General features: G+C 56.9%; 1 protein-coding gene and 1 long non-coding RNA gene across 4 annotated transcripts in view; one reads left to right on the top strand and one right to left on the bottom strand.

Annotated features, from left to right (window-relative positions):
* Positions 1–26,364, top strand: part of CLMN (calmin) — a 96,130-nt gene that overhangs the window by 42,409 nt on the left and 27,357 nt on the right. For all 3 annotated transcript variants that reach the window (XM_028506928.2, XM_028506927.2, XM_036013708.1), the window contains exons 2-3: positions 20,747–20,808; positions 26,110–26,205. In XM_028506928.2, coding sequence (XP_028362729.1) covers positions 20,747–20,808; positions 26,110–26,205 — 158 coding nt within the window. The remainder of the gene's footprint in view (positions 1–20,746; positions 20,809–26,109; positions 26,206–26,364) is intronic.
* Positions 20,608–26,220, bottom strand: LOC118497847. The gene is made up of 3 exons (XR_004900355.1): positions 26,108–26,220; positions 23,075–23,081; positions 20,608–20,799 (listed from the first exon to the last, which is right to left on the bottom strand). It is a non-coding gene; the product is annotated as an uncharacterized LOC118497847 (long non-coding RNA).

Raw genomic sequence — 26,364 nt, 5'->3', positions numbered from 1 at the left:
ACACAAACACACACACTGCACACATATGCACACGGATACCCAAACACTCCCATACACCAACACAAATACAAATACACACACAACACACAACACAAATACACACCACATAAATGCACACACAAACACACACCTCACACACACCTCACACATACATGCTACACATAAGCATCTACATACCACACACATGCACCACTATTTGCACACCACATCCAAGTACACTGTGCATATGCACAAATACACACCACATGCACCTACATACCACAAACTACAAACATGTGCACACTACACACACACAGTGTACAGACACTCCCACGTACAACACACAAACACCCCCCCCAAACAGATGCCATACAAACACTTACAGGCACACACCACACACCACACACAGACACCCACACACCACACAGTACCACGCACGCCACAGAGGCGGTTTTTCTCGTGCACACGCCCAGAGGTGTGTTGCAAACAGCCAGAGACCTGGAGGTCAGGCTCCGGTTCTGAAACTCTCCGGCAGCAAGGCGGGGGGCAGGCACCCCCGGGCTCATTTCCTCATTGGCGAGATGCTGATAACGTTGCCTGCCTGTTGGGACTCGTGGTGGCAAGGGACAGAAACCTAACCGAAGGGCCCCTGAGCGCCTGTGGGTGGTGGGGTTCCGTCTGCTCTGGGTTTCCAGGAAGAGGTGCCGAGCCCCAGGGGCAGAGGAAGCCGGGACTGAAGCATCCCCGACTGGGTCCTTCCTCCCTGCGTTCTGCCTGAGTCTCTCATCCTGGAGACTGACTTTCTCCTCCACCGAGTGGGACGTGGAGCCACCACTAGCCCTCCAGTTCCCGTCACAGCCTCAGTCACGGGGGACAGGCATCCCCGACGGTCCCTGGAGGCCCGAGTCCGAGGGAAGCTCCCGGGGAAGAAGCTCGTTGGTCCAGCGGGGGCCTCCCACCCTCTCAGCCAGTCCACCCGTGACCGGGGTGGGCAGGGTTCTGAGATGGGGCAGGGGCATGGCCTGGGGTGTGGGGTCTTGCTGGAGTGTGGTACCTCCGCACCCCTCAGCCCGGCAGGGGCAGGGGAGCAAGGAGGCCATGTCCCAAGGAGGGAGTTTGCCCCACCGCTGCGAGAATTAACCTAGATGGTAGTCCGGGCGCTCTTAGCCAGAAATGCTAGCCCTTCTCTCCCCTACCCACCCCCTCCGTAAGGCAAGTTAATTGAAAGAGATGAATATGAATTAACGAGGTGCGGCTCAAGTGCTTTAAACACCGAGCACAGAGACATTCCATTAACAAAATATTTTGCATGGCTGCCGCTGGGTCTTTGGCAAAGGAGAGACACTCTCATTTACGGTTGGCACCCTTCACGCCCGAGAGCATGACTTCCAGCCCATTATTCGCGGAGGATAAGGCGGGACCACGAGTGAAAACTGTGACGGGTGTTTCCCCGTCTAGACGCCGCTGCGGCAGGGGCTCGACGATAGTCCCCCTGGACGGAGAGAGTACAGTGTAAATCACCTGTTTGACTGCCGCCTTTGCCCACGGTGGACTTCTCCAATGCTAACGTGTTTGAGCCACAGCCCAGGGCGAAGGAGCACGCATCCGTTCTAAGGCGAGGAATCCGCGTGAATAACGGCCTCGTCGTGGTTCTGGGCCAAAGGAACCCCTCGGGCGGCGTTCAAGGCTCTGTCACCCGGTGTGCCGAGCGCCCCTGCTTGCCAGGGAGCGTGGGCTTGACACGTCTGGGAACACACTGTCTGTTATTAGTCACCCTCCAGCCTTCTCTGTCAGCGTCCCTTTGCCTGCAATGCCCTGTCCCCCTCCCCCGGCTGCGGCCGTCCCACAGGTCTGCAAGAGCCCGCTCCAGCTCTGCCCTCATCTGGAAAGTTCCTGAGGCCAGCGGCCCGGATCTGCAATAGAGCCCTGTCCCGCCCACCACCCAGTGTCCTGTGTCCCTTCGCCCCGCAGGTGCGGCCTGGGGCCCTGTATTTGGCAGTTTCTCCTCCCCTCACCCCCTGGACCAGCACAAATGCACCTTGTGCGCCCAGTGCATTGCTGAGTTTCACGTTTAAGTGAATAAATTAAGGGACTTGGAGCCAGGAGCCACCTGGTCCTCTCTGTGGTCACTTAGGGGTCGTAAGTGAGCATGTAAGAGGCGGTTGAGAAGGGAGGTGTGGGGCCCCCCGGGAGCAGTCCGCAGGCACATGGGCACCGCAGGTGGGACGTGCTAGGGGCCGGCCTCCTCACTGAGAGGAAACGCCATTCATAAGGAAAGCATTTCCTAAGACTCGGGCTCTGTAATTATCTGCTGAGTCCCGAGGACACGGCTGCCTTTTCCTCGGGCGAGCGGCATTGTCGCTGGCAAACCAGCCGAGTTCCTTCCCACGAAACCTGCGTGAGGCAGATGGGTTCGTGCTGTTTGGTGACTAGAACTGGCTTTCCAATGAGGGCCGCGGAGCCCCTGCCGACCCAGGGCAGAGGAGTGAGTGGTGGGGACTCCGTGAGGGTGGCCACGTAGCCCCCCTCCGTTTAACCCCAGCCCACCCCGGGGGGCAAGAACCCGGGCCCTGGAGCCTGGCCACCGGGGGCTCCAATGGCCATTCTGCCCCCTTGCAGCTGTGTGACTGTAGGCAAGTTAATCAACCTCTCTGTGCCCCGCTCCCTGGTTTGTAAAATGGGGGGATCACAGTATCTGCTCCGTGGGGCTCAGAGAATGAAAAGAGCTCATGTAAGCGAAGTGCACAGAGCGGTGCAGCCAGTTGTGCTGTGACCAGCGTCCATGCTCCGGGAGCCGTCCCACCGACACGGAGGCAGGAACAGGGGACACAGCGAGTCCAGGCTGCGGGGCAAAGCGCCACCGGCGGGGGGCTGTGGACAGCAGGCAGGGCTGTGTTTCTCACGGTTCCGGGGCTGGATGCCCGAGACTAGAGTGCAGGCAGGTTTGGCTTCTCCCGAGGTCTCTGTCCTGGGCTCCCAGGCGGCCACCTTCTCGCCGTGTCCTCGCGTGGTCTTCCTCTGTGCACACCCCTCCACTGTCTTTCTGTCCCCAGGTTTCCTCTGGTAAGGACAGCGGTCGGACCGGATCAGGGGCCACCACCGCAGCCTCTTGTTAACTTAGTCTCCTCTTTTTTTTTTTTAAGATTTTATTTATTTTTAGAGAGGGAAGGGAGGGAGACAGAGAGAGAGAGAGAAACATCAATGTGCGGTTGCTGGGGGCTGTGGCCTGCAACCCAAGTATGTGCCCTGACTGGGAATCGAACCTGCGATGTTTTGGTTTGCAGCTCGTGCTCAATCCACTGAGCTACGCCAGCCAGGGCATTAGTCTCCTCTTTCAAGGACCCTGCTTCCAAATAAGTCGCCTTCTGACGTACTTGGGGTCACGGCTTTGACGTGTGACTTTGGTGGGAGACACAGCCAGCCGGAGCACGGGCTGACCTCAGATGCGGGTGGTGTGGCTCCGGCACACGCGGTGACCCAGGGGAGCTGGTGGGTGTTGGGGGTGCCCATGCATGAATGCGTGTGTGTGTGTGTGTGTGCACGTGTATTCTGCGTGGCTCTGTTCTGCTCCGGACCACTGAGTGTGCACATCTGGAGTTTCTTAAAGCAGAAACTGCGCATCAGCAGATTCAAACTTCGCCTCGTGCTGAAATTGTTCCCCAGAATATCGATTGCGTTGGCACCCACGTGTGTGTCCTAAGAAACCTGTGGCAGAACTGGCCGCCCTGCCGCATGGTAAGTGGCTGGCTCCTGGCTCACAGTGCTTGGTCTGGCCCAAGCACATCATCCTCACAGCCGTACCTCGAGTGAGAAAGGACAGTTGTGGTCATTGTCCCCACCTCGCCCCTGGTGCACAGACGGGGAAGCCAGACCCTGGGACTCGCCCAGCAGCGCGAGGTGCTGCCTACATGGGGTTGGGGGGCCTGTTGAGGCCCCTTTGACCTTGACGTGTCCCCCAGTCTTGCCCTGAGAGAGCCACCCACTTGGGTTGTCAACCATGTAGCTGCCCAGGCTCCTCCCTGGCCTTTGGATTCTGCCAGTCGGGCCTGGGCTAGGAAGCCGTGCTAATGAGCATCCACGTGGTTCTTCCACGTGACTCAGCAAGTTAGGTGACACTGCCCTACCTGTGTCCAGCATGGAGGCAAGACTTGATCCATATTTGTAACTGTGATGATTCAAATGTATAAAGTGGCCTTTTCCACTCGAGTGGGACCTCCTTCTGAAGGTGGGCCTGTCTCTGCCCCACGCTGAGCTTGGCCCCTGGCACATAGTGTGGCTGCATGCAGAGGGCTCAGGCCACGGAGTCCGGCTCTGAGCTCTTGGGTAGCTCACAGCCACGAGGTGCAAGCACGGTGGGTCCCATTCTACAGGTGTGTACACTGAGACCCCCATGACACCACCTCTGGAAAGCCCTCCCCTTGCGTGGGCACAAGCTCCCTCCCTGTGTCCCCATGTCCCTTCCTGCCTGGGTGGTGGAGGAGGGTGACAGTACAGGGGGCTGGCTCGGGAGGGGTTTTGCCTGGGAAGCTGCCTGGAGTTCACCAGACTGCCAAGGTTGAGGGAACAGTCTCACACAAGACCACTCTAACTTCTGACCCCAGCCCCAAGTTCAAGGCGTTCTCCAGACTCTGTGAGGGGGGGTAACTCATTAGAGAGACACAGTACTCACTTATGCTCACGTGACGCTCCGGCACCCAGTATTCACTGTGTGGCACACAGCCCCCACCCCAAGTCACGGAAACCTACAAATGAAAGGGCCTTCCAAAGGGAGAGGTGACACTCATGTGCGAAGACCAGTAAGAGTAGGTCCGCGGGACACGCTGTTCAGGCAGAAGCCTAGACAGCGCTCCGACGAGGAGCCAGAGGCCGTGGGTGTTCGTGAGTCGGGGAGGGAACAATGTATCATTGGAAGGACGGCATTTCCGTTGGTGCAGTTGGTGCAGATGACGTGACGCAGAGATGTGAATTCTGAGCAGTGTTTTTAATCTCCTGCCCGGTAGTCATCCGTCCAACAGTCACGGTGACTGCTCTCTGCCATCTTGGCAAACAGTTCTTTAACAAGGTCCGAGGTTGCTTACGCCCAGTCTAAAGGTTATCTTGCTCTGTTTTCACACGGGCCATAAGACATGCAAGCCGGTTCCTCTGGGAGGGCAGCTCCGGCGCCAGGTTCGGTGGCCTCGTTTATATCGCTGTTTACCATGCTGGTCTCCGGCACGGTCAGCCCCGCATGGTCAGCTCCTGCCTGCCCTGAGCAAAGACACTCCTACCGGGTGTGATGGAGATGACCTCCCTGAAGCCGAGGGCAAAGGCCGCACCATCCAGAACTGGGGGCGGAAGCGGCTGCGTCTGGTCTGGGGAATGCACATGTGCCCCCTGAGACGCAGGACAGGGGTGACCCGCCTGCTGTCACCGCCGTGTGTCCGGTTCTAAACACTGTGGGATCACGTCAGTTATTTCACCCTCACGTCAACCCCGTGGTGCCGTGGACCGTGCCCTCCCCCCACTCTACAGATGGGGACGGTGAGGGGAGGCACCTTGCCCACCGTCACGGAGCTGGCGCGTGGTGGAGCCAGAGCACCATGACCCCTCACCGTCCGGCTGCGATCGCTTTTGGACTTTCCATTACTAAGTTGCTGCCCTGCATCCCGTGGCCTGCTCAGCACCCCCTGGTGCAATTTCCGGCCCCTGGGAGGGAACGGCAGCGGTGCTGATCCCACCCATCCCAGGGTCAGACTCCACCGGCGCTGGGAGGAAGAGGTGCAAAACCATAAAGCACTCGGAGGGGCGTTATTTTCCAATCAAGTTGGGCTTTGCCTGCTAATCCTTCTCCTCCCCAGCGGCCAGGGGCAGAAATCTTCTCTGCGTGAAGAGACCGGGCTCTGGGCCTCGGACCTGCGTTTAAAACCTGGGCCTGCAGCTTCGAGAAGAAGCAGAAGTAAAGTGGTGTGTCTCTCAGGAAAAACACCAGGCCCGGAAGGGCTCCCACTCAGGAAAGAAACGGTGGAGTGGGTGGGAGGCGGGGCGATTCACCAGCGAAGGCCCTGCGGCTCTGTCTGCAACACCCTCGCTCCAGGAACTAGAGCGCATCCACCAAAGACGTTTGGGACTCCTTTTCCATCTCCCTCGAGGTCCTGAGCACCAGTCCCCTCCCCTCTCTGAGCCTGCTTCCGCCCGAGTTAACTGGGGCAGCTGTGCTAACACCCACCTCGCGGTGCCCAGCACGGAACGGAGATGGGTTCCCCATTTTCACGGGCAAGGCGGGGACAGGTGACCTTCCTGCTTCTGACACCAGACACGCCCTGTTCTCTAACAAGTGATGCTCCGTGTAGGATCGAAGGCATTCGGAGCTGGGCCAGTGAGGAACAAGTGTTTTTAAACACCTGCCAAGACCCCTCGACTGGGAGACGAGCCTCGTTTGCTGGGTCTCTGGTTTCCTAGGGTCGGTCGGCAGGAATACGGGGTTTGCTCAACGGCCAGAATGACTGGGCTCCGTCGGAAGGCTGACAGGAGTGCAGGGAGGGCCCCCAGCTTTTTCAGAATGCTGGGTGGTGGCTGACCCTCGCCCCTGAGAGCTGAGAAAGGCGGACACTGTCTTTGGCCCTTCCGCATCTCCCCGCCCCCGCCCCCACGGGGTCCCTGTGTGCAGACCCTGATCGCACGTGCCACGTGGGAAATCAAATGCGCTCAGGAGACCCAGAGGTTAGCCAGGGCGATGCCATTCCAGGTGGCCCCTGCGGCAGATTTCCTGCATCGTCGCTGTGAACGGCCCTCTCCTAATAATGCCTTTTCAAGATCTCACCGTCTTGCCACCTTTCCTGATGCCAGTCCTTCCCAGTCTCCCGCCTCCCCCACCGGCCCACCCCTCCTCCACCGACACACACAGATTGGTCTCATTTTCTCCAGGGATTTAGTCCAATCCCCCTCCGAGTGCAGAGGCCCCGAGCAATATGCAGCAGTTACGAGCTCCTGCCCGTGGCCCCCCCACGCAGCCTGCATTTGGAGACAGGCCCCCTGGCCTCCCTGGGTGACCTCCAGCAGGACTCATCTGCGGGGGTTCGAAACTGGAGGACGCAGGCCCAGCTCTTCACCACGGGTCCTTGTTTCTCATTTCTCGCTTCGTTAGACCCAGCAGTCGCTATTTCCCGAGGCCGGCTGGTTTTTTGAGCGGAACCCAGATAGATGCTGGGGGAACAAGAAGGTGGCGCCCATGGTGTGGCTGCTGAGACACATCGCGAATCCTCCTCCTCTGGCTGCCCGAGAGGATGGAGGGGAAAGGGTTTCGCAGATTGTGAAGTGCCGTAGACATGCTGGGGCCCACGGGTTTATGCATCGACGTGCTGATGACTGGAGTGTTCACAGCAGGCAACAAACGGACAAACAAACTTGGGACTAGCCTATCCAGCAACAAGGGTGAGGTTCAGTAGATGTTCTGTTTATTAAAAAAAAAAGGATGGGCTTATATGTGCAAGAAGATGGGTGTTGTGTTGGTTAGGATTGTGCTCAGCCTCAAGTGGCAAAACCCAGCTTACAGTGACCTCACCCAGGAGGATTTATTGCAAGAAAGCCTAGAGATAAGCAGCCTGGGGCCAGTTCTGGGGCCCAGCAGGGCCATCGGGGTAGCAGCCACCTGTGTCCCCTGCTCAGTCATTCATAGCAGCGGCCGTTGGGCTTTCCAGCATCTCAGCTCCACCCCAGGAACCAGAGGGTTCAAGGAAAAGGGGTGCACACCAGTGGTCTCTGCTTCCCATTACACAGCACTCCTGAAGCCCCACCCCCTACCTTCTGCTTCCCCTGCATGGGCTGAGCTTTGTCACATGACCACCCCTAACTGCAGAGCAGGCTGGGGGATGATCATCTTGACACCAGGCAGATTGCTGACTCGGCATTAAGATCCTGTGAGTCGAGAAGAAGGGAAGGGTGGGTACTTGGGACACAGCCAGTGGCATCTGCCCCAGTCCACCCGCCCCATTAGCTACCTCATGTGCACACATACCTTCTTTTCACATCAGAACTCCCGCTCCTCCTTCCCAAGGGGAAGGACACGAGGGTCCACAGCGGTGCTGCAGCCAGGGCTCCACAGCCAGGGTCACAAGGGGCTGTGCCGACGTCCCCCTCAAGTCTGACAGTGTCTGGTTCCTTGTGTCTATAAACTGATAGGCTGTCTGCCCTCCTCCGGCAACCTAGTGATGGAGACGGAGCCAAATAAATATAATAGTAACAACAACAAACTACTACCATTCAGGAAAGGGGAGAAGAGATGCGGGCAGGCAACCAGCAGCGCCCACCACACGATGCCGCATCGCGTGTATAAAATGGTCAGAACCACGTTAAGGCGAACCAGCAGGAATGCTGAAAAGCATGTCAAAGAAAGAATGGCAGGAAGTCGGCTGTCTTGGGATCACTTAATCACCCGTGTGACTTTCTTTCCAGTGTGTGTTTCATTTTCTCCCTGTTATCGGTGTCTATCCATTTCGTAAACAGAAAGTTCCTTCGTCAAACATTACCTTGCTCAACACTTCCCCCGATGGTGTTGGGGATAATGGATCAGAAGAAACATTGCACCACGCCCAGGATTGACTACTTAGTAACGCTTTAAAGTAAAACTTGAAATTGCAATGAACTATGTGCACAATATTTTACAAAATAAAATGTGCAGACCAGCTGACAATGAGAGCAGGAGACTTCACCCCGCTCTCCCCGCCTCTAGGCCTGCCCCCACCGGAAGCCCTGGTGTGGCTTTCGCCCCTGAAGACAGGGTTCTGCCTCGTCATGGCTTAGAGAGGGGGGACTGACCTAAACGTGTGAAATTGCTAACTAATAACACTGCTGCCGAAAGTGTGCGTGTCTACCTGCATAGGGACGCCCCCCCCCCCCAGGTGGCAGGCCGTGGTACACTTGGCAGTGACCTAAATTGGAAGGAGTAAGAATAGTTCTGCAAATGACCTTCGTCCTGGTTTACTGGGAGGCGCTCGGTCAGTCGGCTGTGGCCTGTGGTGCCCGTCAGAGGCGCGGTCAGGAGGCGGTGCCGGGTCATGGGTAGGACTCTGGCTGCGGGCCAGGCCTGGGTGTGAGACCTGCTCTGTCACTCACCAGACGGGGACCTAACTTGTCCCTGCCTTGGTCAGTGCCTCTGGAAGAGGGAACACAGGACTGCTCCCATGAAGAACTCCTCATGGTGTTTTGTTTTGTTTTTTTAACATTTATTGATGTATTTAAATTACATATTCCTTCTTGCCCCAGTTTTGACATTTTATATTCTCCTAAAAATTTATTTAGTTCTATTTTCAGGCTTTCAGAATACAATTATATTTTTTTAAAAAATAATTTGTTTGAATCAGGAGCTAAGTGAGGACCACACATGGCAATGGGTTGGGGTCCCCAAGCCTTTCCTAAAATACAGGTTTCCCTTCATTTCTCTTTTCTCGCTTGCAGTTTGCCTGTTGAAGAAATTGGTGAGGGTGCTTTTAACTGTAGCCAACAGAAGCCCACAGGAGCACAGTTAAGCTACAAAGTTGCAATTACTTTAGGGAAAGTATGGGGGTCCCCGATCCCAAAGGGCAGGGCGTGGTAGGTCGGAAACCTGTCATCCCTGCCTGCTAACTGTTGGTCCTCCTTGTACTCCTGAACTCTCCCCTTTTCCACAAGGAGAGCTTTGAGATATTGCAAGCCTGGGTTTGGATAGATGCTGAGCTCCTCATCCTGGGAGGCATTCAAGCAGACTCCGGATGACTGCCTTGATGGCATTGTTGGCTGGGAGTGACCTTCGGTATCCAAAGCTCGGCCCAATCAGAAAAAAGGATCGCCAAGTGCCGTGACAGGCAGAATAAGTCTGGGTTCCTTGTGGTGCTAAGAAAATGGGGGAGATGGCTCTCCTTGAACAGAATTTGATCCTCTGGGAAATTTTACCTACAACTAGCTGTGTTTGACTTTTTCTTTTGTATCTGTTTCCATTTAAACTTTACAAAAGAAGGAGAAGAAAAGATCGTGTGATTGTTTGGGGTCGTTTTTCCTCTCCACATCCCCTTGGATTCTCCAGACAAAGGGGGCATTTAGTCAGGGAAGCAGAGTGAAAAGGAGTAGTTGATGTGACTTGATTTGAAACAGCGTGGGTTGCTGAAGAAGGAAATCAAAGGCTTTCCTTTGTCAATCCTTAATCAAAGGATTAAGCAAGAATTAGTTAAAAGGCTGGTTGCCCAAATGTGACTTTTCTTAACTGGTTTTGGTGGTAGGAGGAGAAGACCCAGGGTGGTTGCTCTGACCTGCGGGGACCGAACCCTCAGTGTTCCGTTTCTCGTTTCCCCCACACCCCTACGGCCCCCTGCTGCCCTGCCGCTGCTGTTCGACTTGCTTGTGAGCAGAAGCTCACACACCCGGGCTGCCGAAGCCTGACACCGAACGTTAAAAGTTGGGCCGTGAGGGGAACGACCACCAGTAAGATCCAGAAAGACTGCTTGCATCTGGCAGTGGGGCTGGGCCAACGGCAGCCCACCGCCTGTTCTTATAAATAAAGTTTTATTGGAACACAGTCAGGCCCGTGTAGGTGTTGTCTTGGCTGTTGTCTTGGTAGGTGTTGTCTTGGCTGCTGTCAGGCCCGTGTAGGTGTTGTCTTGGCTGCTGTCTTGGGTGCTACAGAGTGGACTAGACTAGTCCTTGGGGCCAGAGGGCCCACAGAGTCTAAAATATTCCCTGTCTGAGCCTTGGCAGGAAAATTTTTGCCAATGCCTGGCCTAGAAAAGTGGTTCTCGGTGCCGGCTCAGTGTCAGGGTCACCTGGGGTGCGTTCCCATAATGCAGAGGTCTGGGCCCCTGGCCCCGGGGATTCAGATGCAATTAGTCTGGAGCGGAGCCCAGGGGTATTTTGAAAGGTTTCCCCAGGTGGCCGTCACGTGCAGCCAGGGCTGTGAGTCACAGGTCTGGTCTCAGTGGGTTTCTTTTTCAAGATTACAGAGCTGGAATTTGCCATTCTAAGAGTTTCCACCCGGTGACAATGACCAGACCTTGACCCCAGGGTCAGAGTGCAGCCCCTGAGGTCTGAACCACTGTGCTGTGGCATAAGGGAGACCTTGTAATGATGTGTCTCCCCAGTGACCCTGAGGTCCTGTCCCCAAAGAGGGGTTGAAGGTGAGCCACATTACGGCGAGGGATGTGTGTGTCTCTATGTGTCTGTGTGTGTCCATGTGTCTGTGTGTGTGCATGTCCATGTGTGTCCATGTGTCTCTGTGTGTGCATGTGTCTGTGTGTGTCTGTGTACATCTGCACATGCCGCACAGGTGGGCACGCGTGACTCTGTGCATCTGGACGGTTTATGTAAGTAATACCTTTGTCTTTTCAAGCAAATGTGCTTCACAAAGGAACCGGTGGTGTGTAAAACCTTTGTATCTGTCTTCTGGGTGCAGCTCCTTCCCCGGCTCCGGCCTAGGCAACCTCTGGTCTCTCCTGTGAATGAACAAGAAACGCCAGTGACACTTCGCGCTCTGGGAGAGCCTGACGCCTCTGGCCTTTCCCCATCACAGTTTCCAGTCATTACCTCTCCCGCCCAGGATGGGAATTTCAATTCGCGCCCGTGTCGCTTTTCGTTGGCAGGTAGAAGCCGTAAATGGGAATTTCACAGTTTGTTTTATCCTTTGCAGATATTAACCAGCCACCTTGCGAATATTAACCACCTTGCCTTTCGTGTCTGTTCTCCTAGGGGGAACCCGGGGCCTTCTGCCCCTCCCTGCTGCTGTCCCTTGAGGGTCTGCTCCCCTGGACACACTCGGGGGTCTGCTAACTAGAATGACCAGCTCATCCCAGTTTGCACGGGATGTCCCAGTTTTAGCGCTGAGCAGCCTGTGCCCCGGGATCCCCCGCAGTCCTGGGCAAGCTGGGATGGTGGGTCACCCTAGTACCAGAGGTTCAAGCAGCTGATGGGCATTTGCATGTCCATAAAAATAATGGTATTCAAATGGTGAGTGCGGGGTTTTTTTTTTAAGACAGATGCCCTTAAAATGCTAACCAAGGTCACTTGTATGCAGTGAGTGTTTTTAATGTCCTTTTTAAAAAGTGGCTGAACCGAGAGGTTGGGCTAATTCTTACTAGGCTTGTTAAACTCTGCTCCTAAGGGGCAAGCACCAGGCCAGCCTCTATTTGGCAGCTGAGCCATCCTGGGCACGGGACGGATTCTCCGTGGAGGTCCTTCGCTGAGATGGGCTTTGCAGGGCTGCTTCAGCCAGCCCAGCGCGGTGCCTGGGAGGGGGTCTCAGCCGGATTCTCCTGAGCCATGCCGGCCAACGCTGGGGCAAGTCACCTGCTATCCGAGACAGTTTTTTTGTCACCTCTTGCCTGCCGTGGTTGCCGTGAGGATGAAACAGTGGGCATCAAGGGGTCCTCACTGCCTGGAGGAGGCTTTGTAAGTGGTGGCTTTCTCCTTTCCTTCCTTGCAGGAGGGGGGCCTGGTGGGTGTGAGCCCACCTAAGACAGGTATGAGCCGGGTGGGCAGGTGCTCTAGCAACAGCCCCCACGTGACTGGGATGGTGTGTTTCTCACTCCGGCGGCCCAGCAATGCTCTTCCTCAAGGCGGTGCCTCCACTGGCCGACCCCTGTCCAAGGGGACACTCAGGAGTCTGGGCTCCTTCCCCCTCGTGGCTCTGTCTTCCTCTGCGTCCTCTGCATGGCCCCTGTGAGTGGTCACCAGCCACGGGGGACTCTGCTGGCAGGGTCTGAAAGTGGCATGCTTTGCACCCAGCCACTTGCTATTGGCCCGGCCACCTCAAGGGAGACTGGGAAATGTAGTTTGGCCGAGCGCCCAAGGGGAAGAGGAAGTAGGGTTTGGGGGACCGGTGGCATAGGAAATGTGGCTCCCCGATTCCCTGGTTGCGTGGGCCCCACGGGCTGTACGTCTGACAAGGGTGAAATGTGCACTAGTGAACCCCCCACGCGTGAACATCTTACAAGGAGACTGTGTACACAGAAGAGGGGTCTGGCTTCCCATGACAAGTGGAACCAAAGTCCCTATTGTGCGACTTCCCAGCCTTTAATGTGCTGATCACAAGCATCCATGACAGGGAAGATAGGCAGTATTTTCCAGACACACCAGCTCCTCCTCTGAGAGGCAGTTTAGAGCCCGTGCTCCGAGGAGTGGGGTTTGGAAACCCCTAATTTAGAAGTTACCCAAGTTTATCCTCAGAAACCAGGATACTTTCAAGAAAACACGGGTGTAAAGAAATCACCACCATCCTGTGGTCCGCAGCAGGACGTTCAGACCCCCGGGGACCACGGTGTCCGGGGTGCGTGAGGCGAGGCACCCTGGCCTGTGAAGAGAGTACTTTTCTACCACCCTTCCTTCCTGTCTCCTTTCCTGCCCTCCCTCCTTCTCCCCCTCTCTCCGTCCTTCCCTCTGGAGCCTGGCCAAGGAAGCCCCGGAGAACAGGGGTCCGCATCTTCTGATCTGTGGCGGGGCGTCCTCGCCGTCAGGACATGGGTGTGCGTGACCGCGTGGCAGCGCACAGATCCCTGTCTCGGGCTCAGCATCTCGCGTCTGGGCAGCCGGCCTGGACGGCTCGGGTCACCCCGGCATGCCCATCTGGGTGGACGTTAAAATCTCTTTTCCTAAGCTTGGGTTTTTATGGCTGGCTGGCGTCATCGGTCGTAAATCAAGGTGGGCTGAGGGTTAGCACTGAGGTTAGAATCCCTCTCAGGAAAGAAAAAAAAAAACTAGAGCAAGTTTATTTTTTATTTTAGTTACAGGCACCAGCCCTATATATATATAGCTTAAAACTTAATTTGGTGTGTAATTGGGACTAGCCCTTTGGAGCCGTGGGTTATGTGTTTTGGAGCAGCTGAGGAGCAGGGGCAGAGCCGTGCAGAACCTGGTATGTTAATTGGTGGCCTCTGGGACCTGTGAGAGAATTGGATTTAAGTCCCCAGCTAGAATGAGTTTGGCAGTTTTATTTTTCTCCGCGGGCGTGGGTTGGCAGACCACCGGTTTGTGCCTCCTCCTCTGTCCCGATGCCCGCGGTCCACACGTCCCCAACCTGCACAGGGACAAAGAGGAGCAGGCTGCGGAGGAGGAGCCGGAGCGGCTGGGACGCCCCGCCAGCCCCGGCCCGCCGTTCCGCCGCACGTTTATTTGGAGGAGGTGCACACTGCTCGCTGGGCTGTGGTCCCGCGGAGGGTTTTGCATTTTATTACCAAAGCCTCGATAAAAGGGACTCGAGTCAGAGCAAACATTCAGGGAGGAAAAACAAAGGAAATTAAATGCAAAAATCGCTGCTGGTGCAGACCCCATGGAGGCCCCGGCTTTAATACCGCCAGAGCCTGTGGGGGGAAGTGGTCCCCAGGAGCCGGAACCAAAGGACGTCGGCCTGGTGTTCCCGAAGCCTGGCCCCTCTCCTGTTTGAAAAGAAATTGCCGTTTAATTTGTTTCTGAGTTTTATTTCTCAAGTGAACCAGCATGGGGCCATGTAATGAGGTTGTGTTTCTGGGAGGTGTTGAAAGATGGGAAAGGAGCGAAACCACCGGGCAGGGCCAGGCCGCGTCCAGACGGGGCGGGCCTCTCCCCCGAGTGGCTCCGGGGAGTCCGGCGCGCCGAGGGCCGGGAGGGGGCAGGCAGGGGCCGCCCAAGTGCCGGCTGCTTTGGGCACTGTCTGTGGGGATGGGCGCCCGTGTATGGGCTGGGGACAGTCGGCTGGTGGCTTTTTGTCACTCACCTGCACGTGGTGTGGTAAGGACAGGTTGAATGCATTTAACCCTGGAAACTACTGAAGTCGGTACAATGATTCCCACTATACAGATGGGAGAACTGAGGCCCAGAGAGCAGAACCTCCCGTGTTCAAGGTCACCCAGAGCAGATCTCTCCTGTTTGCTTACCACTGGTGCTCCTGACATTGGGCTGGATCATTCTCTGTGGTCAGCGGCGGGGTGGGTCTGTCCTGAGCATTGTAGGGTGCTGAGCGGCATCCTTGGCCTCCACCCACTGGGTGCCAATAGAATGTCCCCTAAGTCATGACAATCAAAAATGTCACCAGCCCCTGCCAAATGTCCCCCAGAGGCAGAGTCACCCTGGTGGAGCACCCCTGGCTGAGAGGTAGCCTTGAGGGCTCCCACCTGTACAGGGTGTTCTTAGTGCAGGGACACTGAGACCAGTTGCCTGGGCAAGGGACAGAACCCCCAGGGCACTCATGAGAGAAGCTGACAGAGGGCACCTGGAGGACCCTGCCAAGGTGTGGGGGGTACATCGAGCAGCGCCACCTGGAGCCCAAGTTCAAATCCCAGTCTTCCAGTGAGCGGCCGAGTAACTTAATCTCTCTGTGCCTCAGTCTCCTCATCTGTGAAATGGGGACAGTTCCGGGCCAGTTTTATGGGGATGTCTTTACAAAAGAGACGGCAGGGCGACTCCTTTGGTGCTTGCACACAGGAGGTAGCAGCCTCTGCTCCCAGGCCCCCCCGCGGCTACTTTCGAGGGCTCCTCTGCTGCTCCCCGCGGCGGGCGCCCCAGTCGGCACCTCCCTGCTGCACACCGGCTTCGGTGGCGGAGGGGAAGTGCGCTCCTGTGGCTCCCCGCCCCGAGCCTTTGCCCCGGCGTTAGGTTCGGGCGGGCTGCAGGGGGTCTGCTCAGCTGACGCCCTCGGCCTCCTGTCCCGTGTCCCGGAGGAATGAGCGCACGGCGATGGGGCCACGGTGCTGCCACCTGCCTCCCCGCTCCCACCCGGGCAGCGCCCCTGAAGCCGGAGGCGAACGCTCCCCGCGGACCCACCAGGACAGACGTCACAGCCTAAGTCCCCCGTGTGGAATTCAGCCCTTCTCGGGGAACTCTGGCTTCTCTCTCGGGGGACTCAGAGACGTCCCCACCACACGGACTCAGTCACTCTCAGGAAGAGCCCTTTGGACAGAGAAGGAAAGGAAGTGGCTTTTTCCTGCCCGGTGCCGGTAAGCAGTGTCGCACGTGATCGTCACGAGCCTGGGAGTCGCGTCCCCTGGTCTGTGGGGGAGCCCTGTGCCGTCTGTCCCCCCTGGGCCAGGCCACGTGCCCATGGCGCGCTCTGCTCTGCCCAGGAATTGTGCCACACGTGTCTTCCCAGGGGGCACCCGGGTTGTCGGGGCACTGCCATCTCCCCCTGAGCTGGTTTAATGCCTCTGCCCCAGCGAGAGTGCGACAGTAGGTCAGGGGAGGGGGCCAGGAACTGGCTTGCGAACCGTCACCCGGAGGCTCCCCACGGGTGATCCGTGGGCCCTGCTTCGAGAAGCGCGGAGTCTTCGACGGATCACATGGAAACTGTGGACAGGAGTATCTGTCTACACACATTGGCTCCGTGTGTGTGTGTGTGTGTGCACGCATGTGTGTGTATGTGTTTCCGGAAGGATATTTAGTAAAGTGTCCATAGTGCTGGACTCTGGGGGTGGCGAGCTGTTGAGATCTTAGATACATTTCTCTATGCTTTCCTGTCTGGGTTGGATTAACGAGTGGACAATGTTTATAAACCGATAAAGCCATCAAGCCTTCCCCCCGGGCGGGAAGGGCAGACACTGTAGAGGTGCTGTGACATAGGATGTGGGTGGGCGGGGGTGTGGACAAGGGAACGGAGACTGCACGTGTCGGTGAAGCTCTCTGAGCTCTGGGCCGTGTCCCTCTCTCTGTGGCTCCCAGCTCCTGCGGAAGATGGGAAGGTCACGCCGTTCACGCTCCCATTGTCTGTTGTGGGCGGGGCCAGGCCGGACTCACGCCTGGGGATCTGAGATGGTGGCGTGAGGCCTGCAGGCGGGGCCTCCCTTTGCGTCTCTGTCCCCGGCATCCTGGACCCGCTGAGCGCGTCCGCCACCCTGGCCGGCACTCAGGCACCCCAGCCGGCCAGGCAGAGCCGGGGACGGCGGCACTTTTACTGTGCTGTTACGACTCTGTTCTTGCCCAGTAAACCCACACCGGGCCCCACCAACACCGCGTGAGAGGGCCAGACCCTTCCTGAGAAATGGTTTCCTACACCTTTACAACGTGATAGGTGCGGTGGAAAAAAGGGGCCGTTGGATTTATGGAAACTGTATAAAGTTTATGGAGTCTTGGCAGGCTAGAAGTAGAGAAGGGTGGGGGTGGGGGTTTCGAAATGGAGAAATCCGTGAGAGCGCGTCAGACTGTCGTGTCGGACACCAGGCAACACAGCCCAGGGCCTCGGCGTGCCGTGGACTGTGGGGCCCAGGGGAAAGAGGTCTTACAGAATGGTCGTTGGGGTGCCTTTGGGGTGGCCGCCTGTGAGGGAGGCACAGTTATCCTCTTTCTGCAGAGTGGACACTGAGGCAAAGTATTTGGAAAATGATGACCTTGCTCAAGGTCGCCCAGCTCATGGCGTGTGGCTCTCACGTGGGTGTTCCGGGCCTGGCCACGTACTCTCTCTCCTGTGTGTTGAGTGGCGTGTCCCAGTTTCAGGTTCAGAGAAGGTGGCCTCTGCCCAATTTCAGTTTGGGACTCGTCTCTTACTTATGACTCAGTCTCCTGGTCCCCCTGTATCTTCAGCCACCACCTTGCCTTTGCATGGGTCACCCTTGCTGTCAAAGCCAGTCTGGCCCCGGGTTTGCCCCCTGGCTGTGGCTGGGATGGAGCTGACGCCTCCCTGAGGTTGGCTCCGGATCGGGGCCGAGCTGGGAATGGTGCCCTTGCCTTCGGGAGCCCCGCCATGTCCCACTTCTGCCGTGGCCTCCTCTTCCGGTTCCTGGAAGGTCTCACATCCCCGTGGGGTCTAAGGTCACCTCCTCCCATCCTTTCAGTCCTGGAAGTTTCTGATTCATTTCCCCTTCCACGCGTGCTTTGTGGTGCCCGTGCCTTCGCTCCTACTTGGCTGTGAATTCTTGGAGCGCCGATGCTGTGATTGCCTAATTCCTCATCTCTGATTTTGCCTGCTGGGTCTGGCATAGAGTATGGCATGTAATCATCAGTGATGAAGTATCAAGATGTGTGGATGGATGGACAGACGGACTGGTGGATGGATGGGTGGGTGGGTGGGTGGGTGGATGAATGGATTGATGGTGGATGGATAGATGGATGAATGGATGGATGGATGAATGGATGGGTGGGTGGGTGGATGGGTGGATGGTTGGATGAGTAGATGGATGGATGGATGGATGGACAGACGGACTGGTGGATGGGTGGGTGGATAGATGGATGAATGGATGGATGGGTGAATGGATGAATGGATGGATGGATGATGGATGGACAGACAGACTGGTGGATGGATGGGTGGGTGGATGGATGGATGAATGAATGGATGGATGGATGGATGAATGGATGGATGGATGGATGAAGCACATGCGGACCAACGGACACCCACTTCCTCATTTACACCTTTCCGCACAGTTAAACCAGCAGCTAACCCAGGCTCTCTCAGGCTCTCCCTGAATGCACTTCTGTTTCATACTTTGCTCTCTCTGAAGCCATATGGAGAAGCCAGCCTGAGTGTTTGAATGTGTGTGTAAATACTTTACAATCCCCATAAACTTGTTTAAAGACAGTTGGGGGTGAAAGTATAAACTGGGGCAGCCTTTGGGGAGGGCAGTTTGGAAGTAGCTATTAAAATTTTAAATGTGCCTACCACCGAGGCCGGGCAGTTTCACTTTTCGCTGTTTCTCAGGCCCGAGAAACTTACCCGTCGGCTCGTGCACCGAGAGCCGCGCTCCCGGGGGCCTGAGCAGGGCTGCTCCTCACAGCGACACTCAGGTGGGAGCCGAGTGCCCCTCTCCAGAGGGGTGGCCGCGGGGCCGGGGGACACCCGTCCTATGGAAAAGCCGCAGAGGCTAAAATGGGGTGTGGGAGGGCGTCTCCAATCTCCCAGAAAGCTCTGGGACTCCGTCACTCCTGCTCCCAGCAAACGCCCCCCTCCCTACCTCATTTCTCTCAATTTCTGTTCCTTTCTCCTTCCCCTTCCTCCCCTCGAAACAGTCTACTAGAATGAGGCACTCAATCCTTGTGCCTGCTCGCCGGCAGCACCCTCCCCTTACAGAAAAGGAGGAAAACAAGAGAAAGCCGGTCATAGAAAGCATAATGACTGTCTGCTGCCTCTTCAATTAGAAAGATTGAAAGGCACAATATTAAAATTTGATTTATGGGCACCACTATCTGCCCAATAATGAGGCTGAGAGGAAAAAGGAACCACAGTCGTTACAGAAAACTGTAGCCTTTTTTTTTTTTGGCTCCCCCAGGAGATAAATGGCCTCTCATTTTCTTATTGCTAAAGAAATGTGAAATGGTTTTAAGCATGTGTGATGTGTTCTTCCAGCATGCTGGAATCCAGAACTTGGCAAGCCGGGAGTCGGTGATGCCGACATTTCAAGCTTACTAAGAGGCGTAGCGGCGGGAGCTGCAGGCCTGCTGCCAGGTCCACCGAGCACCCAGCCCTGGGACTGGCACCGGCACCCATCTCGAGATTCCTTTCGGGTCCTAAGGCACCAAGCCAGCTCAGGCCATGGAGCTGGGGAGGGAATGGGAGAAGCCCAGAGTCCAGCCCCAAGTCCCAACTCTGATGCTTATTGGTTATTCGATGCTCAGTTTTTTCATATGCAAACGAGGAGCATTAACCCTAGCGGTTGTGGGACTTACAGCAGGTGCCCCAGCTTCCCCGTCGGCCTCCAAGGGAAGGAGTAAATTAGTGAATGCCGGTCCAGTGCCTAGATGGGTACCTGCCGCCTAGGAGTGCTCGGTAAATGTTTTTCAGTCATTATCATTGCTATTGCAGATGCTTCTGCCATCATGGGAATTCCTGGGATTCAGACCCCGACCTCCCATTTCCAGGTGGTCAATGGGGGGCAGACAGACCTGGGGGTCTCGCCCAGCTCTGCCTCTGCAGCAGGTGCCCTGGGCGAGTCACAATGCCTCTCTGAGCCCCGTTGTGTTCATCTGTGAAATAAATCTCTGCTCTGCAGGAGGTGTCGTCGGGTTTAAAGATTAATGGAAACAAAGTGTCCAGGACGCAATTAGTGCTGGCTAGATGGCAGTAACCCTTGAAAACGAAAGATCTTTCCTGAGAAGACTGTTTGGGAAAGGCTGTCCCCTGGGAGGAGGGACCTGCGTCTGGTTTATGTCCTCCCGGCTTATGGAGGCCCTGCGGCAGACTCCTGCCGAGTTCTGCCTTCCGGGCCAAGGTCAAGTGCTCCCTGGCTCTAGAAATCATAGTGACAAAAAAAAAAAAAAAAGAGAGAGAGGGAGAGAGCAGCCATTGTGCCCTGAACCGTGCTGAATTAATTGACTTGCAGGATCGCAGGGATCTCCCAGCAGCCTGGGAGTGCACAGATCAGACGTGGGGCCGGGAGACGCCCAGCCCAGGAGAATCCAGCCCAGGACTGTTACTCTTTCCACCACACTCTGGCACATTCCAGAGCCCGCACCCCCATTCCTCGTCACTGGCCTCCCCTCTCGCCCATCTCTCCTGCACCCCAGCTCCTCGGCTGCATCTCTCCTTCCGGGCAGGGGTGCAGCACCGTCACCTTGGGGTTCAGTTTGTGTCTCAGCCACCAGCGCTTCTCCAGCTGGGCGGCCGGGTGCCTGCATGTGCGCCTTCCGGCCGTGTAGAACGCCTTGTTCTCTGCGTCTGAAGTCGTGGATGTTCCGTCCATTTAAGATGCTGGGGGGCAGGGCTGGGGGAAATGGATTGTAGGTCCCCCCCAACCCCGTGTCACCCCCCCTTGCATTCGTACACGGGACCCTCTGGGGCTCTGCCTGCCATCCGCCTAGAATCCCCCTTGCGAAGAGGAGGGCAGGATCTTGCAACATATTTCTTTCTGCCCAGCTGATGGCATTTCTTTGTTTTCAGTTGAGAGGGAAAATGTGCAGAAGAGGACCTTCACTCGGTGGATAAACCTGCACCTAGAGAAGGTAGGCGGGGCGCCTGGGTCTGGGAACTCATGGGTTTGTCCGTCACTCCGAGCACGGTTCAGTAGCCCAGCGAGGGGACGCGGTGGCTCTGTGTTTTTCGTTGTTGCTTTTATCGCCACTCATTCACTGAAACATCTGTCATTCTCGTGCTGGGAACACGGAGGTAAGTAAGGTGTGGCTCTGTCCTCCTGGGGTTGTGAGTCTGTCTGGCTGGGGGAGAAAAGGCCTGTCTTGTATTTTTCATGGCAAAGACAGCTTTATTGGTGGCTGTTAGTACCCGTCAATGCATATTGACCCCCCAAAGAAGAACCCGGTCATCGATCAGCTGACTGGCCCCTAGAGAGCCGAGGGAAACTGAACCAGCGGATCGCTGGGAGGAGACACGGACGTCGGTCCTGCTTCTTGGGAAGGGACGCCACAGCCAGCTGACACGTGGTGCGTGCTGCTCCACCAGCTGCAGGAATCACGGTGGCTCCACCCAGGAGGTCATCTGCGCACTGGAATTCCATTATCTTCCTCAAGTAGCTTTGGCTTTTCTGGAACTTTCCATCAAACTCCCCGCATGAAGAGGTGTTTGTGGTCCCCCGGGCGAGCTGATAAAGGGTCAGCAGACTCTGCAGCCTGCCAGCTCAGTGACCGCCCACCAGCCAAGACCACCGAACCCCAGGAACGAATATCACCACTCCCCAAAAAGTCTACCTTTAAACAGAAACGATGAGCGAAGGTTAGAAGACGTTCATTGTTGCACAACCCAGACACTTCCACAGACAGGAGGCGAGAGGGCTCTTGATGTCCAGTGTGGGGGAGGGGGGTTCTCATGAGGAGCCTTTTGTGGGGGTTTGGGTTGATTTATACAAGAACCCTTGACACCTGTTAACAAAACCAGATTCCCTCGTTAATTCCATGCTGTTGCTATTGCTCAGTAATATTACCTGGCCCTTCAGGTGCACGTACCAGGAGCTTCTTAGTGCATCAGACGTCTCCTTTAATCCCCATGACAAGTCTCAGTGCCCCCCTCCCCCCCACCCCTACCCCCACCCCTACCCCCACTCCCACCGCCCTTATGAATAAGGAAACAGGCTTAACGAGTCCTGGTGTCCCACCGCTGAGAAGGAAACTCTTCTTACGGCTTTTGCGGGTCCATCTCGGTGACTCTTCCTGCCCCTTTTCTTTCTGTCTGACGTTCTCCGGCCAGCCGGTTTTGAACTGCATTTTGTCTGCAAGTGTCTCAGGCTGTGAAGCAGAAAAAAAGGACGAGCCGTGAGTTGGACGCACAGCTGGAGTGAGAAGTCCCAGCCCTCCTTGCACGCTGGGGTTGCCCCTGACCAGAATGTTCCGTGTGGCCCGGGGCTAGGGCAGGAGAGACTCTGTCTCTCTTAACAGGAAAGCTGACCTAGCGATATTCATGCCCCTCCCGTCGCTTCCTTCTCCCGGAATTCCATGACCCACTTCTCCCACCAGGCCCGGCCAGCAGTCTCATTTCTTCCCAAACCCGCGGGATCCGAGAACTCCACCGTGGTGCGGGCGGGCGGATTCCCTTCCCTCCCGGCCCCTTAGCAGGTCCAACTACTGGTGGACCTTAGAGTTAACCGAAGTGGACGTTCTTGGAGGAAATCACTGAAATGATCAGAAAGCAGAGAAGAGAAGTGCGGTTTTTAGGAAGTGGAGTCCTTGGCCGAAATTGCCATTCACGGAGTCGACTTTTGGGGCCTGTGATATTTCCTGAGCAGCCCTGGGCCACCCACACCTCTGTGCCCCCGCCCCGCCCCCGCACTGTGGAATGAAGTCCAGGAGGCTCCCGGATTCTTCAGGTGGAAGACTGCCTGTCGGGACGCGGTGGGATACATCACCTGCCCGTTATTCTGACTGTGGGCGGGGCTCATCGTGTGACGTGTTATTTCTGGAGGAAAGGAAGGCAGTTGCCCAACCCTGAGTTCCCTGGGCTCCTAAACGGGAGCCTGATGTGTGGAGGGGTCGCTGCAGAGTCCTCCCGGTGGACAGAGTGTGCCTTTCTCTCCTTCTTCTTTTTTTTTAAATTAGAATATAAATACAGGGATGTACGGAGGGTAACACAGCAAACACCCATGCACTCACGCACCACCCCAAGTGAGCCGCTGTCAGCATGTGTCCTATCGGGCTTTACCCGCGGCCACGCTCCGCCTCCTTCCGCGGGGCAGGTGGGCAGCGCCCGCTCTGGAGATAAATCAGATCGCACCTGAGCCTGATGCCTAATAAACAGGGCAAAATTAACAGCCGCGTTTCCAACCTCGAGACTTTCAAGAGCAACCTTTCATGTGAAGGAAACCCGGGACCTCCTCGGGGAGTTGGGCTTAGCTGCCATCTGAAGGCTGTCAGGAATATTTACCGAGCCTCTGGCTTCTGGAAAAATTCCTTCATTTACCGAAGGAGTTAGATCATGAGGAAAACCCTCGGGGTGCCGTTTGCACGGCCAGACCGGGCTCATGAAGCCCGCGGAGCCGAGCCGGGGGCCCCAGGAGTGTTTGCTCTGGAGCCGGTTCAATCTCCGCTCCCGCCATCCCGCCATCCCGCCATCTCGCAGGGTGGACCGCGGCCAAGGCCCCGTGGGCGGCGGCTGCCGCCGGCCGAGGCTCATACACACACTGTGCTCGGGAATGGTGCTCCGGGTTCCCCTCCAGCCCGCGGCTCGGCCCCGGTCGGGGCTGGAGACTGGACACTGCGTTAGGCCATCGATCAGGGGGCGTGTTGCTCGGGGCCCCGCGATCTCTGCCTCACATGAGCGGGAACAGTATTTCCTCAAGCGCCTCCGTAACCTGATGCCCTCATGCTCGGCCTGGAATGTGCCCAAGGAGCTGCGGGAGCTTGCAAAGGAAAAAAAAAAGAAGGAAAAGAAAAGAAAATAATCTGCCTTTTGGTTTAAAGTCACGGTTGCCCTTGAAGCCAAGTCCTTTTCTGTGCACCTGTGGGTGGAATCGTCCCGTATTTTGACTCAAGCGGGGGCAGACAGGGGTTCCTACAAGGCCTCAGGAAATGCCACCTTCCTTAATAAAAAAAAGGACACGTGGGCCCTCCAAGGCTCTCGGGGAAGGAGGCCTTGCCGGGGGGACAGGGAGCCCGGGCCACATCTCCCCCCACACGTCCAAGGCCCTCCTAAGCCCAGGTCTCTGGCTGGTTACTGCTGCCCCCCCACTCCCCATTTATACTGTCTCCTCATCTGCGCTGTGAACACCCCCTTTCATTGTACCTGGGAGTGGAGAGCGCCCGGCCTTACTGTTCTAATAGGGAGGCCCCGTGCTGAAGGTAAACAGACCTTGTGCTACAGTGGGGGCCTAGTAACAGTGCAGGTGTATGGCCCCGCCCCTGGAGATTCTGCTGCGGGAAGTCTTAACCGTGCCGTGTGGAAGCACTTACCACCCAGCCTTTGTCAACAGGAACCTTTCTTCAAGGCAAGTCTTGCCTGGGACCCCAGACAGAGGCCCGTAGGAGCTGGACATCTCTCATGAAAGGGCTGCAGTAGGTCAGCCTCCTTCTCAATGCGCCTTGGCCCCGCTAGGACACTATTCCCCTGAAGCCTGGGTTTCTGGGAGGCCCGGTTTGCTGATCCCGGGCCCGAGCATCTGACCGACAAGTTGCAGCCAGCTCCGTGCGCTCCAGGCCTGGTCGGGCCAAACTCTCAGTGGACCCTGCCGCAGTGTCCGCTCACAGACGGCAGGCCTCTCCGGGTCTCGGCTCAGAGAAGGACCTGGGGGCGGGGGTGCTCCCCGCGCTTCCAGCACAGGCCCCTTCCCAGCCCCGATCCTGTGTGGAGAGCGGTCTGTCCCCCCAGGGACAGGGGAGAGCCCGGCGAACTGGGGTCGAGGGTGCCCTTTGCTGACCCAGGGAGCCCAGGAAGTGAAGCAAATGGGGCAGAGAGACGACACGTCCAGGGCTTTCTCTGTGGGGGGAAGGGCACCAGTGAAGGACATCTGCCCCTCAGGACTTACAGCCGGGAGGGTGCACCCCTGGCAGGAGTGCCGTACACGAAAGGGCTCCCCAAGAGTCTGCAGGACGCCGCTCGGTAGTAATCTGGTCTGGCTGGTGGTGTGGGAGTATCCGGGAAAGCAGGCGCCGTGCCGGTCTCTCTGCCGGCACGATCCATGCCCTGGCAGCACCCGCCCTCTACGGGGGGGAGTCTCATTCTGCAACCCGACCTTGTCGCCAAGGACGCTCAGGCCCAGGGAGGTTACGGAAAATGCCCAGGGCCGAGTCCTGTTGAGGGCAGGACCTGGATTTGAACTCAGGTGCCTCTGAGTGAAACAGGCGAAAGGCACACCTTGAGCTGAGGGCCTGTCTCAGGAAGCCCGGGTGCTGTGGGGGAAAGAGGCAGTAACCCTCCACGGATTAGCACTTCAATACAACTTTCATTAGATTTGCTATCATGAACCTGCATTACTTTGTACGCCCAGCCACATAAATATGCATCAACATATGCGTGTAAATCAGCCTCTCAAACCTCGGGATCCTGACACCTGCAGACGTGGGGGTGGACGGAACCACCCGGCTGTCCGCGGGCCAGCTGTGTGTCCATCTGTCCTCCGCCCCCTCCCAAGTTGCCCACACCAGCCTCCTTCCTGGCGTCCTCTGCCAAGGGCACCTCACCTGCAGACTTGGGCTGAATGTGGATGGTGTGACAGCCGGCCCCCCAGGAAGGCGCGTGTGCTTTGACTGCGCAGTACTGGAGATGGGGGAGCCCTGCCGCCCCCGGGACCCCGGCCCAGAGGGTAACCCACCAGGGTCATGTCGTCACGGTGTCCGTCCGAGCTGCACTTGTGGTCAGCCAGCGTGTCCTGATGCGGCACAGGGCTGCACCAAGGAGCTGACTTCTCCCAACCCTGGGCGTGTCACCCAGCCTCTTGGAGCCTCAGGGAGCCCCCGATCTGCGGGGAAGGGCTTGCACCAGGGGGTTGGATGTGAGCCCTGTGTCTGGAATCATTTCCTTCAGTGGGAGTCTGTAATGAAGACACGCCCTTTCTCTCTACCCGTAAGCAGAAACGTGGATGTAATAGGATTCTGGGGTCTGAGATACCACATTAGGAGGGTCCCAAGGGTCACATGTTTGATGGGGCCCCTGATGCTGGCTCGTCCACAGCTCCCCAGCGCACCTGTCACCCAGGTGTCACCTCCAGCGGGACAGGCTTATGGCCTCCGTGGGTGGGCCTTGCTGCCTGTGGACAGCAGTGGGTGTCCAGCAGTTTTCTCTTGAGCGAAACCTGCAGCTGCGAACTAGTTCCGTGGGTCACACAGGCCTAGCTGATCAGCTGCTTTCTCTGCCTTCCTCCACAGTGCAACCCTCCTCTAGAAGTTAAAGATTTATTTGTTGACATACAAGATGGCAAGATCCTGATGGCTCTGTTAGAAGTCCTGTCTGGGCGAAATCTGGTACGTATGGCACAGAGGGCCAGGAAGAACTAAAACGCCGAGGGAAACAGGGAGGGAGGTTTCTATTCGATACAGATCTGTATGTGTGTGCACGCCCCGGCCATGCGTAAATCCTGCGACAAGGAACTGAAGGGTCACGCTCCTTCCTCAGTGACCAGG

Source organism: Phyllostomus discolor, chromosome 1 (genome assembly GCF_004126475.2).
Source record: "Phyllostomus discolor isolate MPI-MPIP mPhyDis1 chromosome 1, mPhyDis1.pri.v3, whole genome shotgun sequence".
Classification (NCBI taxonomy): Eukaryota; Metazoa; Chordata; class Mammalia; order Chiroptera; family Phyllostomidae; genus Phyllostomus; species Phyllostomus discolor.
Note: the sequence above shows the minus strand (reverse complement) of the source record. Positions and strands in the feature narration are given on the sequence as shown.